The 15,949-nt window shown below is 41.5% G+C and overlaps 1 protein-coding gene across 1 annotated transcript in view; it reads left to right on the plus strand.

Annotated features, from left to right (window-relative positions):
• LOC308328190 (small ribosomal subunit protein uS5m-like) overlaps positions 1-15,420 on the plus strand; it is a 32,257-nt gene extending 16,837 nt beyond the window's left edge. Inside the window, exons 7-12 of the mRNA XM_080781926.1 lie at positions 11,328-11,418; positions 11,896-11,942; positions 12,123-12,180; positions 13,017-13,079; positions 13,272-13,408; positions 14,134-15,420. Of these exons, the coding sequence (XP_080638052.1) occupies positions 11,328-11,418; positions 11,896-11,942; positions 12,123-12,180; positions 13,017-13,079; positions 13,272-13,408; positions 14,134-14,370 (633 nt within the window). The 3' untranslated portion in view covers positions 14,371-15,420. The remainder of the gene's footprint in view (positions 1-11,327; positions 11,419-11,895; positions 11,943-12,122; positions 12,181-13,016; positions 13,080-13,271; positions 13,409-14,133) is intronic.
• The last annotated feature ends 529 nt before the right edge of the window (positions 15,421-15,949 follow it).

Consider the following 15,949-nt stretch of genomic DNA (forward strand, 5'->3'; position numbering starts at 1 on the left):
CAACCACTTCCAGAAACACTATATTAAGCTCTTTGATTAGATTGTTAGGGTCCATGTAAACAGAGTCAGGATCCGCCAGATGTAATTAAGCTTCTAATTTGGTCAGTGGAGAGACGGGGAAGGAAGCCTGCAAGGAGGAAGTGATATCAATATGACTGTTACTGCAGTGACATTTCTAGTGCTACTAGATGGGGAGTAGATGCATGAAGTGATGCAGCAAATTAAGCTCTTAACCGTTTAAGCCCCATTAATTGTGAGTTTGTAGATCTGCAATTGTTTTACTTTTTATTTTCCCCCGAAAACGTTTACCTGTAATGACAAGTCCAAAATACAGGAGGGACAAGGTCGGGGGGGGGGGGGGTGGACCCTGTGCATTTATCCTTCCTCTTAGTATTCTGCAGTAATTCAATAAGCTCTAATGGACCCTGTCAACTTAGTGGGGTTAATCGCCCTCGTGCACTGGTTTGTGTGTGTGCGTGTGTTGCACATGCGCACATTTGTCTGCTTGAATGTACATACGCATACAGGTGCCACACAAGCAGACATGATCTCTCTCTCTCTCTTACTCACATGGAAAGGTAAATGCACAATGTAGTTTTCTTCATTCTTGAAATATGTACTCAAATCTTGTTAGCCTGGAAACCAGACAAGCTACAATCTTGTACCGTCACAATCTTGTACCGTCACAATCTTGTACTTTTTTTTTGTTGCATTTTCCAATTATTTGCATGATTTGTGTATGGTCAAGATCAATCAGGGTGGCTTGATTCCAGGCTTAAAGCTCTAAATATAAAGATTTTCCTAGAAAATGTCTATGGAGAAATTAATTGGATTTCTACCTCTTGACACCACCGCTGGTGTGAAACATGGTGATCTAATAAGAGCACCTTCACTTCTGCACTTATCTCAAGGCCTGATGACTGCAACGTCGTCAACCATGACTTACACAGCCCTGGCTAGGTATCCCAGCCTGCTAATAATTGGTGGATTTGAACCCTGGTCCTCATGCGCGCAGCGTATGCGATGTATATCGCCTGACTGAGCCATCCGTCACCCCCACTGTGTACAGTAAAACAGCCAGTATTGACCTACCAATTAAAAGCCCTTTTGTTAGTCCTTTGTTCAGGGCTTTCCATTAATAATCTACAGTAACTGTTATTGATTCACACTGTATAGCACACTGTAATTAGGTGCGTGTGCGTGTGTGTGTGTGTGTGTGTGTGTGTGTGCATGTATTTTGTTTGTAAATCTATCTTGGACTATGTGTGTGCGAGTCTTTATTCCTTGTTTGTGTGTCACATTGATAGTCTTCCCTAGTTCTCCTGCCTGCTGCATAAATAATAGTGTTACCGGCATTTGCCTCCCTTGGAAACCAACGGGTGCTTTTATGGTGCCATCTCCTATATAAATACATTGTGCGTGCGTGTGCGCACCACTATAAATTCAGCCCTAATGAAATGAAAACGGCTTACTGGCATAAAAGGCTTGTCTCCCAAGGACAAAGTCACTTGCTAGACATTGTCAAACCAATCCCACAGCAGGCAGAGAGGAAGAGAATCGGACAGGGGGACAGAGAGTCGGACAGAGTAGCAGAAATAAATGTTAAAGCCATGTATAAAACCAATGTAGGACTCCATTAAGGAAGTCTTTGTAAGTCTTAATCTTTGGTTGGTGAACATTTGAAACATTTTTTAAATTGACCTTTCTGCAAGTAATTATCATACCACATAGCCTTTTTCTTAAGGTTGAGGAAAATGCAGTCAAATATACTGTTGCCATAAATATTTAGTGCTGTGTTGTCATACAGTCCGGTCAGTGATTTGTGCACTGACATATCGGTCAGGGAGGCAGAGTGAGACAAAATAAGAGAAGACCCAGGGCTAAAAGAGGACCGAACCATTTTGGGGACGGAGAGAGTGCATGGTGACGAAGGAAGTGTCATTATTATTATATTGATCAGCCTGCAGTGAGAGGAGTAGACGAAGCAAATGAGGGGGGGGGGTAATGGGGGGCGTGTCACACCCGTGGCTCCACTCCCGGGAGCGAGGCGACTTGGATAAGACTGTGATTTCATTAGGGGTGATGAAGTGTCGTGGTTGGAGGAGATTACTTCTCGTCCCAGGAGACGCCGACCTTGGAAGTTTGCTTTTTTTGGTATAACCTCACCCCCCTAACTTCAATGATGGGACCCCGACAACAGCGGCTGAGTAGGGTTATCCAAGGCTCCCCTGTGAAGATGCTCACAGCTAAGGATCCAGATATGAATGGTAATAATTATAAGCCACCAATGCCTGTGCTATCGGGCTCCTATATGGGCGCGGGCGCCGGGTACGCCCATCTGAGATAAAAAAAATATCCAGAGAGAGATGCTAAAGTAATTAAACAGTAAAAACAGTGATTCTCTGTCATCCTCTAGGACACTTCACGGGAGTTGAACTTGCAAACTTTCTTTGAACATGTGATTCACAAAAAGCCATTCTATTCTTCCATAAAGCCTGTTTTGGAATTTCTCCATTGCATATTGATCATGTTAAAAGGCTTTGTGTTGGCTCGTTTTGGCTCAGTTGAGCCAACATACAGAAAAACACTGTGTGACGTGTGTGCGCACACACAGGGTAGCTGAATTAATTATCATTTAATTTCCTCTGTATCTTCTCTCTCTCGCTCTGTGAGAGCTTTGGCTCTCATTTGTGCTTGCTTACACATACACACACACACACACTCATGCGCGCGCACCACACACGCGCAGCACAAGTATACCAAAGAAAGGCTCATTGTCTGGGTGGTTTAGTGCATGCTTACTGTGTTGCTTCTCAGCACCAATCATTAGCTGTTCCTTTACTCAGAGCTACAGTAGAGACGATCTGTCCAGGCTGTCTGCTGACTGCATGTAACTCAACACAGTGACACACACAAAGGCACACGGCCACAGTATACACTCACACAAAGGCACACGGCCACAGTATACACTCACACAAATGCACATATCATAGACCCACATTTCCGGAAATATAGTAGAAGCCAAATTACACTCGCGTGCACGCACACAAGACGCAACCCACAAGCATAATTATCTATCTGCAGTTGAAAGCATTAAATGGCCTCCCAGCTGTTGTCTCCGGTATGCTAATGTATGTTTGATTGATTGAAGTATTTATTCAATTTCAATTTAACAGTATGCAGATTAGGTACATTTCAAGCACCATTCAGTACAAAAACTTAACTGTGGACGACACCATAAAGCATTACACTTGTTTACAATAGAGTTCCCACTTTTCAATTCATCAGAACATTTAGAGATGTACAAATATACACTTCTATATAACGGAAATCATAAAGGGAGGTAAAATGGGAGAAGAAATATATAAAGTGGAGGGGAATCAGACTTTTTTAAGGGGGCCAGTTTCGAATTGCAGCCGTCCGTAGGTGCCCTTTGAGAGCGGTTTTGAAGGAGTCAAGGGATTCACATGTCTTAATGACTGTTGGTAGGGTGTTCCACATTTTGGTGGCATAGGAGTGAAATTAATTAAGTACCTTGTTTGTGCTGATTCTGGGTTGCACATGGTTTATTGAACTCCCTCTGGTGTTGTGGGTGTGGACTTCGTTGACATCAAGGAAGTATTTAGACAGGTATACAGTACATGGGTATCTTGGTGGTGTAGCGAATCTTGTGGACCAGACCCATTGCAAGATGCTGTACTCTGTCGTCAACCCTAAGCCATTCCAGCCTGTCAAAATGGGCTGGGGTGAGGTGGTTTCGGGAGTGAGGCCAAGTAGTAGCCTGACCAGTTTGTTTTGGGAAGTCTGGAACCTTGTTTTAAGGGTCTTCAAGGTGTTTTTGTTGACCAGTGAGGAAATCCTATATAGTAATCTTGTTCTTTGGTAAGCCAAGGTCATTGTAAAGTGGATGCTAAAGTGTGAAGTGACTCTCTGCTAATTTTGACACATTTCATGTATAATAATGTAAAATAGTGAAGAGTTTGGTGGCCAAATGGAAATGTCACTGTGATCTCACAAAACTCTTTTTGACCAAAACTCAAGAATGTGTAAACTAATTACGACAAGATTTCACACAAATGTCTAATGGGTTAAAAATATTTTCATCATAATGTTTTCTGACCATTATTTAACACCATAACTCAGGAACTAAAGGGAAGATTGTGACCTAATTTCACATTTGATCGGACACTGAACTGTTGCGTTGAAGATGTAACATGTATTGTCTACTGTCAGGGCTTTACTCATGTTCTCGTAGAATCAGCATGTGAACACAGTTTTTTTTTACACAACAAAGCTCAACAAATTCATAATATCACTATATGAAACGTTGCCTCATATCATTCACACAGGTAGTAAAATAAAATCACACCCGTGTGAACTGAGTTCTCTCTCTCATTAGCAGGCGACACAGCAGCACTATCCCTCTCTCTGTTTCTGGCGCCCCCTACTGGTACAAATAAGTCATATACTCGTGCTCATGGCCACATAGGCATAGGCACAGGCATAGGCACAGACATTGCTGGTTGTAGGAGTGGTTGCACCACTCAAAAAGAAAGGGAGAAAGAGACAAAAGCAACACATACATTCAGAGGTAGAGGAGGCCAAATCTTCTCAGGAAATTCCTTCAACTCTTGTGTGCGTGGCTGCGTGTGTGCGTTGCTTTTGTTTGTAAGTATCTTGGTCCGCCCATGTGTGTGCAGTCTTTATTTCTTGTTTGTGTGTGACACATTGATAGTCTTCCCTAGTTCTCCTGCCTGCTGCATAAATAATAGCAGTGTTACAGGCATTTGGCTATCTGCTTAGTGATTATCAGCTTAGTGATTATAAAGCCCCATTTTATATGTATTGTACACGCACACGCCACAGTGTGTGCTTTTGCTATTTTCTGAAAATTGATAAATAAAATGGTAAATGGTGCATTTATATAGTGCCTTTATCCAAGCTGCTTTACATAGATTCATTCACACACACATTCATACACCGATGGCAGAGGAAACCATGCAAGGTACCAACCTGCTCATCGTGAGCAATTAGGGGTTTAGAGTCTTGCTCCAGGACACTTCGACACTAACTCTGGGGTTGCCCGGGATCGAACTGGGAACCTTGTGGTTCCCATCCAACCTCTCTACTGGCCACTCAACCCCTGATCCACTGTCACCCCTTTTATTGATTCTGTTTTATAATTGATTAAATCAATTAACCCCTACCCTTACACTACATATATTTATTATGAGTCTGGACAGACATGGTTATAAAATGCAACTGGTTGTTGTATCTGAGATCTCTTCTCTTATCTTTTATCACTACCTATATCATGGTAGCGCTTTTTTAACAGCTTTTTTAATGTTCACATGGCACTTGAGTTCCCTCAGGTTCTCCGCAGTCTCAAGAGGGGTTGGAGTGCAGGGGTGTGTGTGTGTGTGTGTGTGTGTGTGTGTGTGTGTGTGTGTGTGTGTGTGTGTGTGTGTGTGTGTGTGTGTGTGTGTGTGTGTGTGTGTGTGTGTGTGTGTGTGTGTGTGTGTGTGTGTGTGTGTGTGTGTGTGTGTGTGTGTGTGTGTGTGTGTGTGTGTGTGTGTGTGTGTGTGTGTGTGTGTGTGTGTGTGTGTGTGTGTGTGTGTGTGTGTGTGTGTGTGTGTGTGTGTGTGTGTGTGTGTGTGTGTGTGTGTGTGTGTGTGTGTGTGTGTGTGTGTGTGTGTGTGTGTGTGTGTGTGTGCGCGCCTGTGTGAGGGTGTGGTGGATGGGGGGTGTTGAATGCAGCAAGGCATAATGTATTTCCACAGCCCCTGACAAAAAAACTTCATTCATTGAACATGACCCAAATATGTTTTTGTGCATGTGTACTCTTGCGTTGACATATGCACAGTAGCTAGCATTATTGTATTTGCATGAGGCAGAATTACATCTCAGACACACAGAATGCATGTCTGCACACCAGTAGTGGGGAGGTGCTGACCGCAGGAGATCAAACTTTGACTAAGAAAGGAAAGAGGCCGCACAGCTCGTAGTCACGATGCCATAAACATTTATTTTTCCAACGTTTCGGCAACAAGTTGCCTTCTTCAGGGTATGACACAAGGGGTAACAACAGATATTTATAAAGATTGGGATCAGGGAGTGTCCTCAATCAGGCCAACACCCAAAGTGGGTAATTGGTTGCTGGCAACAATAACTTTATTTGTGCATCATATATAGAACAATATGCAAAATGCAAAAACGACATAAAAATGCAATTGGTCAGTCAATAGAAATATATGTAATTATGTATAGAACTGCTAAACAGTGAGAAGCCTACATTAAAAACATATAGAGTATAGAATACAAAAATCGTCTCATAGACAGTATACAACCCAGATCCTATTCCCTGGTTACATGACCAATAAAAGTACAGCAGAATATTAAACATTAAACACCACACATGGCAAGGAGACTAATGTGTGAAGAGTTCCTGTGGACGCAATCTCACACAGAAAAGGACACTCATGGACATTATTTGTTGAAACAAAGGTAAAAAGATCTAAAAAAAAGGTTTCTCAAAATATTTAGGGCATGGGTTTAAAGTACCCTTTCATATAGGAAACGTATATAAAGGAGTAAAAAGCCATCAACAGATCAGGAGAGGGAAATAAGTCCAGGCCATATAGGCTGCTGGACGTGGAGCTCTACCCACCATCATAGAAAGGGTCTTAGATCAAATTCCATGTTGAGGCCATTGGGGGCTAAAGTATTCAACTAGTGAATCCAAAATGCTTCTCTTTTTAATAAAGCATCAAAGTCTCCTCCTCTTCTGGGGACAGGCAACTTCTCTATGCCTAGAAAGCCACTTAGCAATCCCTGTGTGGGTTTGTGGGTGTGTACTGTATGTGTTGATGAAGCCATCCTAACCACAGACTGTTTTAGATTCTACCACTTGCCAAGTGGCTTTGTAGCCACAAGGCCACGCCGCCACGGGCGATAGGCTGCGAAATAGATACTTCCCAGAGATAATCAGGTTTATGAATGAGCAGGGCAGGAAGAACAATATCTTCTGAAACGCTAAGCAGGCACATTGACAGCGCATAGTGTACACACCGATGGTTAATATCTAGAAGTAGGAACCATGCACAGGCTGCACAACACCATCAAGTACCTCAAAGGGTGCTACTGTATGAATAATGTACATAATTTTCTGCTGCTTCTTTATTTCTTGTTATTGCTGCTACGAAAAAAAGAGAAAAACCTCTTATACCTCTTATATACCCGACCCGTATATTAGATAAAATCTTGAATTTTGAAAAATGGAAGGCACCTAATCTGTTAATCTGTGTTTTACGTCTCTGAAGCCTTATGTATATCTCGTTCACATGGTAGCACGTCTTGTTAGTGTCTTAGACTTAGATGTCAGGTTTTTGTCTACTAAGGAGGAGCCCCCACCAAAAGGACATGCATGTATAGGTGCCTCTCAAAACATGCATTCAAATGTAATATTTTGAGATGCACCTGTATAGCACCTATATATCTTATATACAAGTGAAAAGGTGTACCCATACTCATTCTTCATGCTCTATCTCCGACCGAACCACACTTTTACCACACATCTCTATATGCAAAATAAATTCGCCACCCTCCCCGAACTGACATAGCCTATTTTTTAGCCGTTCAAGTTTCTTATTTACTCTGCAAATATTACTTTTATGAAAATCACGATCGAGCCAGCAGATAAACGGGTGCCACAACACGCCGAGAAACAAGGAATTTAACCACGCTACTTGCATACACTGCAACTCGCTTACAATTCGCAAACCTGGCAACACTGCCTGCCTCTTACGTCACCAGCTCTGCTCCTCCTGGCCTCCGTAGTCCGTCGCGCTCACAATCTGTCGCAGCCATCTTGCTTTTCTTTTGGATGGGCGAGTGGACATTTAATGCTAATAAATTAATTATAGGTCCAGCAAGCAAATCATGATGGTCTGATTGTGCTCAATAGGTCACAATAACATTCCGAAATTAGGTGTTGTGTTTTGTATGGCATTTTCCCCAGTAGTAGTTGCATATCTATCTCAGCTTTTGCCTGATAGCACACATGCTAACGTCAGCAGCCATAGCAACATACAGTGTGCGCAGACATAACATGAGTTGTTTACAACACAAACACACGGCCTTTTCACCACGCAATACACACAACAGCTCGGGAGTTATTAAACCGAACGTGGACGCTGTTTCAGTGTTACATTTGCTGCGCATATCGGAATAATTGTAACGGCATGCATGATAAATGTAACAACGCTAAAAAACACCATTAAACATATCGTTTTCACCTTAAAGCTATTACATTTCATTGAAGCAACTCCTTAGCATTGTTTTCATACCATGGATGTGATAAGATAATGTATCAAACATAAGGGAAATATTAAATAGGATCGGGTGTACCAGTTTGGCCATTTCTTTTTTTTCAATGGGGCAATACATTGATTAAACAAACGTTTGATTGATTGAGTTGTACAACGTTATACAACCCTAAACTAATTTTAGAATACACTACACAATACAATACAATTTTAGAACATATTTTGCACGTTCCATTTTTTTACTCAGAGATCCCTTTAGCTACACATGTAATATTTCCAGGCAACGGACCTACACATGTCAGCTACCATAAACCACTTCAAGTTATTAGGACGAAATAACTGACAGGAGTGACGGTGCTGTGCTGTGAGTAAACTAATAGGGGAGAGCCGCCAAGGATGTAACATTTTGCACGTTTCATTCTTTTACTCAGAGATCCGTTTAGCTACACATGTAATATTTTCAGGCAACGGACCTACACATGTCAGCTACCATAAACCACTTCAAGTTATTTTTTTGATAAAACAGGTCGGGAGTTATTCAACCGAACGTGGACGCTGTTTCAGTGTTACATTTGCTGCGCATATCGGATCAATTGTAACGGCATGCATGATAAATGTAACAACGCTAAAAAACACCATTAAACATATCGTTCTCAGCTTAAAGCAATTACATTTCATTGAAGCAACTCCTTAGCATTGTTTTTATACCATGGATGTGATAAGAAAATGTATCAAACATAAGGGAAATATTAAATAGTATCGGGTGTACCAGTACCAGTTTGGCCATTTCTTTTTTTTCAATGGGGCAATACATTGATTAAACAAACGTTTGATTGATTGAGTTGTACAACGTTATACAACCCTAAACTAATTTCAGAATACACTACACGATACAATACCATTTCAGAACATATAATATTGGCCAATATGTCAAATATGTAAATATTACATATAATGGCATTGAATGGAAGCGGACCATTTGTAACACATGTTACAAATGACCCGCTTTTGCAAGTTTTCTTTGCAGTTGCTTACAGACCAGAATGAACGTGAATTCCGTCTAAACACGATGCAAACTAATGAAGAACATAAGCATGAACACATCCATGTGGATTTTTATTCACCAACACCAAAGACAAAAATTGTACCACACATATACTCCAGGTGTAAAATTAGACGCATTTTGAAGGTAAACACTTCAAACTTCAAACTCCTGGCCACGTAGAGTACGTTGCTGTACACATACTGACGCGATGGCGTCATGGTGGCGTTGACCAATCAAGATATAACGTCCATGTTACAACCGTGAAGCGTTACAACCTTGGCGGCTCTCCCCTACATTTGTTACTAACATTAGGTTGTGGCGAAGTAGACACGTGGCCAGCAGATACTGTGTTTTGGACAAACAGGCTAGGTATTGGTGTTGATTTGGGTCAACTGGACAAACAGCGTGGTGTTGTTTTGTGTCTGTGTTTGTGTTGGAGCGCCTCAGTGTGGCCGTACAGGTCATGTGCAACCTCTTCCACAGAGAGATGGAGACACTAAATCTCAGCTGGACAAACATGTTTGCATGCATGCATCGCTGCCTTGCATGCTGTGTGCTACTGTTGAGTCTGTCACTTACTTTGACTGATTTATGGCATTGTCTTTCTGTTAAAATCCAACTATGTTAATTTAAGAACTCTGGGCATATAGGTCATTGTTTATTCACTGTGCACACGTGTAGCCTATTGTATGTCAGACTGTATGTCTGTCCCACAGTCACAATCCTTTAGTACTTAGGCTGTGGAAATATTCAGGACAAAACAATGGTACATTTCCAATAACCCATTCGTTACTACATGTGGAGTCAACTCCCGCCATTTATTTCTTCCCATAGTGCGTGGCAAAGTCGCTCTGGGATGAGTGCGCGCGTAGCGCGCACGAAATTCTAGTATACTGTATATTTGGGAGTCCATCCTACTCCTGCCCTGCTGTTCACCTGCAATCAGGCATCACCTCCTTAGCCCATAGGAGTACATGCAGCGTTATATCACCCCCAGCTGCCCAGCTTCCTTCCCCCAGAACATGAGCATGGTTGGCCGGTGCTTTACTAGTTTACTGTGCCACGAGTGCCCTTAATTTAAAACTTAACCGACTACACTACAATTTAACTTGTCATGAACCTGTTAATCCCACCCATTCTCCTCTAAGTGTTGCGTAATTTAATTGATTTTTTGGAGTCATTTGAAGTAGGCAAATTTGGAAGTGTGCGGGTGCACAGTGATGGCGCTGAGAGGCATCTCCATCTGTGTTGTTGCACGCATGACTATAACAACGCGTTTAAAAACATTTACTGAGTGTGTGTGCACAAACATGTACTGTGTGTGTGTGTGTGTGTGTGTGTGTGTGTGTGTGTGTGTGTGTGTGTGTGTGTGTGCGCGCGCGCCATCTCTACTCCCCTCTGTGTTCTGCTCCTGCTGTCTGCTCTCCGCCTGCTTTCACTATTCTCTCAGTTTTGGTGTAACTTTGGTGTATCAACATTGCCCCCTGGTGTTTATATGGCAGTATTGTAGGTTTTCTGCTCTACATGTAGTGACAACTTGAGACAACTTGTTGTGATTTGACACTTTAATAAATTTGAATTGAGTCATTAATCAAAAAATCTGGCTGCCTTGTCAGACAGGGAAGGACGAAATGCAGTTGTGACAGAATTAACAAAATTAACATGTATTTATGCAGCTTCTTTAAATGCTGAAATGCCAGCTAATTATAGGTGTTTGACTAGATGACTATGCTCGTTAGAAAGGGAGACAATTTGCTTTGATTGGGGAAAAATGAAAGAATTTATTTTAATCTTCAAGTCATCTTGAGAGAAATGTCTTATTTTTCTCAAGAGAGACCTTGGACTAAGAACAAAGTTTTAGGGAAGCATATATACACACACACACACACACACACACACACACACACACACACACACACACACACACACACACATATTTAGTTCCTTGTTTTTTTCAGGTGAAGACTGTGTTCAACATGACAGCCAAGGAGGGCAGGAAGCGGTCCATTAGCTGCCTGGTAGCTGTTGGAAATGGCGCCGGTGCCGCAGGTGAGCCTTTCTTCTGAAATGCATATGTAGCCTACTCCAACTCAGGTCTTTTGAACTATGAAGAAGCACAGAAAAACAGTACTTGGATTGAAAATGTTTCCAAAAATGGCTCCACAATGATTTTTTGTCAGTGTTGGTATAAACTACACCAATCACAATTCACCACCACAATGCCATTTTGCTCGCCCATACCAGAGGATGTTGACTGGCACTAATGATGCCAGTCAACATAACTGATAGCAAAAAGTGTATCTTGTATCGCGCTACACTCATAACCGGTACATGGTATGGTATGTGATGAACAACAACTGGACAATGATTGTGTTCAAAGAAAGGCAAGAGACATAATTGTGTCGTGTTTGCAGCACCCTTTGGTGGACAAATATGTGGACACTGGACAGAGTGATATTGGACAGGCAGCATCATTATAATAATTTAGCACTCAACTAACTTCTGCTCATATTTTGACTGGGACAGGCTTTGCGCTGGGAAAGGCAACAGACAGAACGACTGCTCTTAGGAAGGTAAGACACAAAAGCCTCCTGAAGCAAACTCTTTACTCTGTATACTCTGTATTTAGATAAACAGCTTCTCTACCAGGTGTTTGATAATGCCCTTGGATTCGTTTGAGTTATACTGCTACTAGTCAAAGTTGTTGGATGTCTTACTGTATGTAATCTGACTTGTGTGATTTCATTGTGCAGGCCAAGAACCGAGCCATGCACTACCTGTACTACATAGAGCGATACAATGACCATACTAGTAAGTTGCTGTTGTGTTTGTGTGATTATGAGAAATAGAATGAGCAAGGATTTGGATATACATGGACTATAAGCACTTCACTGTTTATGGCCATTATGGTTATTTTATGCAGAAGACAATGAAAAGTCATTATTTTCGGGCTGGGAGATACTGTAACAAACAATATGCTTCCAAAGCCAAGCTGGAGGCATAGCAAATGTTCTTTTCTTGTGACATATCGTACATATTTGTTTGTATGTGTTGATGTTCCTTTTCACTTTCCTACTGCACTGCACTCTACTCATTTTGTGTGCATTTCCCAACTCTCACTCTCCCTCCCCTATTTCTCTCCAGTCTCCATCCATTTCCTCCCACTGTCCACCCATACTACTCCCACATCCCCCTCTCTCCACCCTAGTACTTCAACATCCTTGTTGAAGGGACTTAAAATGGACTTAAATTAACAAAAGAGAACACCCGTATTGATCAAAATGCTTAGATCCTCTCTACTCGCTCATGAAATAGGAAACCGGACAAAAACAAAAGAGAATATGCATAATTTTGTTAATCTGTCCTATTGATGAAGGTATACAACAAAAATCCACTTGATAAGCGTAAGAGAGATCGGCTAGTGCGAATAAGATAAGTGTTGAAAGTTGACAGTAGTAGTAGTAGTAAGGCAGAATTAGTAGAAGGTAACATGTCTATTGTTCTGCACAATGCATTGTATGTCCATGTATAAAATCTGTGGTCTTTATGTAGATGTGATGAGAATATTCCATGCGTGCATTTTGTGAACCGATTTATTGAGTGATGAATTTGACCCTATGGCATTGCTGTCGTTTTCTGTCCAACAGTTTATCATGACTTGGACTCCACCTCCAAAAGATCAATTCTCCGCATGAAAAAACAAAGTCAAGGTGTGTGTGTGTGTGTGTGTGTGTGTGTGTGTGTGTGTGTGTGTGTGTGTGTGTGTGTGTGTGTGTGTGTGTGTGTGTGTGTGTGTGTGTGTGTGTGTGTGTGTGTGTGTGTGTGTGTGTGTGTGTGTGTGTGTGTGTGTGTGTGTCCTCATTCTCCACCATGCATTCTTCTGAACTCTCTCTTCTCTTCAGGCTATGGCCTCCATTGCCACCGTGCAATCATCACTCTGTGTAAGCTGATAGGGATAAAGGACATGTACTGCAAAGTGGAGGGTTCGATCAATTACCTCAACATTACCAGAGCCCTCTTCTCTGGACTAGCCAATCAGGTGAGGGCACATCACCTATCCATAAGGAATGGGAGATTCAACAATAACAAGCTTAGGTTGATTAGAAAGGTTTTTCCAGTGATCAAGTCTGTTGAAAAGTTCAAGCTTCACTGTCTTGAGACATACAGTGCGAGTCACAGTGCATACAATTTGAAGTTTTGCACGAAAAAAGAAGGCCAAAACCTTAGCGTTGGTCAGTTTTGTCAACCCCTGATAAAGAATGCCTTTTGTCTTCCTTAGTCATTTTTTTGCGCGCAAACATTCAATTTGTTTGTGCTCAGGAAATATGTCGGAAAATCGATTTAACTTAAACTACTCCTTTTTTCACCTCTACACCTGTGTGTCGCCACACATCGCCTACAAACAGTACTTGCATTTTAATGCAAGTACTGTTTGTATGTGGTTGTATACTGGTTTTATGTGCCAAACATCTATATATTTTTTAAGTTGAAGGGGCAGGTATTAAAAGTTTTTCTTCTTCCTACTCCTTTTTGCCCTTGGGTGTATTGGATGAAATTAATTATTATCCTTTGATAATAATTATATTGTACTGTGATACACTATGTGCAAAACTAAATAAAATGACTTGCCCAGAATAGTGACACTAGGTCTCATGTCATTAATGTCTACCGTACTTTGTTCGCACCTCTCCGTTCTGCATCTTCATTGCTCCTCCGTCCTCTCACTTCCCCTCTGTATTTCCTTGCCCTTTTCTCCTCCACCAGGAGACACACCAGACTTTGGCAGAGAAGAAGCAGCTCCATGTGGTGGAGTTCTCCTTGGAGCGGGGGCTCCTGCCCACAGTGGTGGCGAGCCCGGGGCAGGGGCCGCGGTCCGACCCGGAGGCCGAGGACGAGATCCCCAATACACGTCTTCACTGGGACGATGTACGCAAAGCACAGGGTGGCAAACAGGGTGGCAAACGCTTACTGTGGGCGAGCGTCAAGCGTAACGTCTGGTAGACTGAGACTTAAATATGCATACTTGGGAATTGAATCCAGGACTGCCAAAATTGGACTACACAGGATTGGGTACTTGGTGTCGGAATGAGTCAGTCATTCAGGCTGGTGCTTTTTGAGCACTTGTGATGCTTGGCTAGAACATGGAACACCCAAGCGAAGTTGCACCAACAGATAGTTGAATGAAGAGTTATGTCCATTTTAGGCAATACCATTGTCCTATGGTCCGGGCACTTAATTTTGCCCTGTATTCTATTATCCCGCTGCCTACAGCAGAATCCCAGGTGGAACTATAGAAAAGGTTTCTGTTATAACATTGCTGCCACTGGAAACTGCCTAATGCACACTTTTATGTACAGTCATGGTCATTTGTGTGCAGGAATTTGAACTAAAAGTTCTACAAAAGTCAGTCATATAGCTGCAATTTGCAACTCTAGATTTTTTTATAATTGGATGAATCTCGGGTTTCAATACCCTCCATTGACTCCCCATTCATCCAATTTGCGTTTGCGATCTGCTTGTATTAAACAACGTTAAACTCACCAACATTGCAGCTCTAGCCCAAGCTTGAATTATCCTCTTTCAATCTGCCACGCTTTTGTTTCATAAAAATCCACCGTAGACATGTTATGAGCTACTTTTTGTCAAGAAATTCTGTGCAGGTGATTATTTTTCTAGGTGTTGGAGTTTGGAAGCACTCTGCTGCCTACGCAGGACCGTTCAGTGACTTCGATGAGTAGCTCATCGAAAGTAGCTCATAACATGTCTACGATGGATTTTTATGAAACAAAAGCTCGGCAGATTGAAAGAGCATAATTCAAGCTTGGCCTAGAGCTGCAATGTTGGTGAGTTTAACGTTGTTAATACAAGCAGATCGCAAACGTAAATTGGGTGAATGGGGAGTCAATGGAGGGTATTGCAATATGCTAGATTCATCCCATTATAAAAAAATCTAGAATTGCACATTTCGGCTATCAGTCTAGGCCTACTATAGTATCTTATACTTTTATTTGCAATATAAATGTGTAGAAATAAACTGGTTACATGTCCTAATCTTTTTTTGTGTAGTGACATTTCTATTCAAATGTTTCTATAATGTGACTCATTGTAAAACTAAATAATATAATATGTTATATTATAATAACATAATATGGTCATCGTTGGGTGGAAACCTTGTACCTGTATGTGCAAAATGGTGGACATACAAGCTCTAGATCTGCTATTTTCACTGCTTTTTCACACTTCACGTATGAGGTAGTAGGCCTACATTAATTTACAATAAAAAGTTACAAATATGGAGATGTGAGGTTTCTGCCCGACAATTATCATTTATGATTTAGTTAGTATTGTATACTGTACCATGGTATTTGTCAGGATTTTCTTTTTCATAACATTTTTAGCATTTTTTTTGGGGGGGGGGGTATTTTTTTGGATTTTTACATAGAAAGTTTAGAGAGACTGGACACCAATAAGGGGATTATCTGCAAAATGACACTGTTAATAAAGTTTTAAACAAAAAAAAACATTTTTTTTTATATTATAAAATGACATGTAATTGTGCAGTTTCCATTGTTTTGGATCT

This window comes from Protomyctophum bolini, assembly GCF_963924005.1.
Source record: "Protomyctophum bolini genome assembly, chromosome: 14".
In the NCBI taxonomy this organism is placed as follows: Eukaryota; Metazoa; Chordata; class Actinopteri; order Myctophiformes; family Myctophidae; genus Protomyctophum; species Protomyctophum bolini.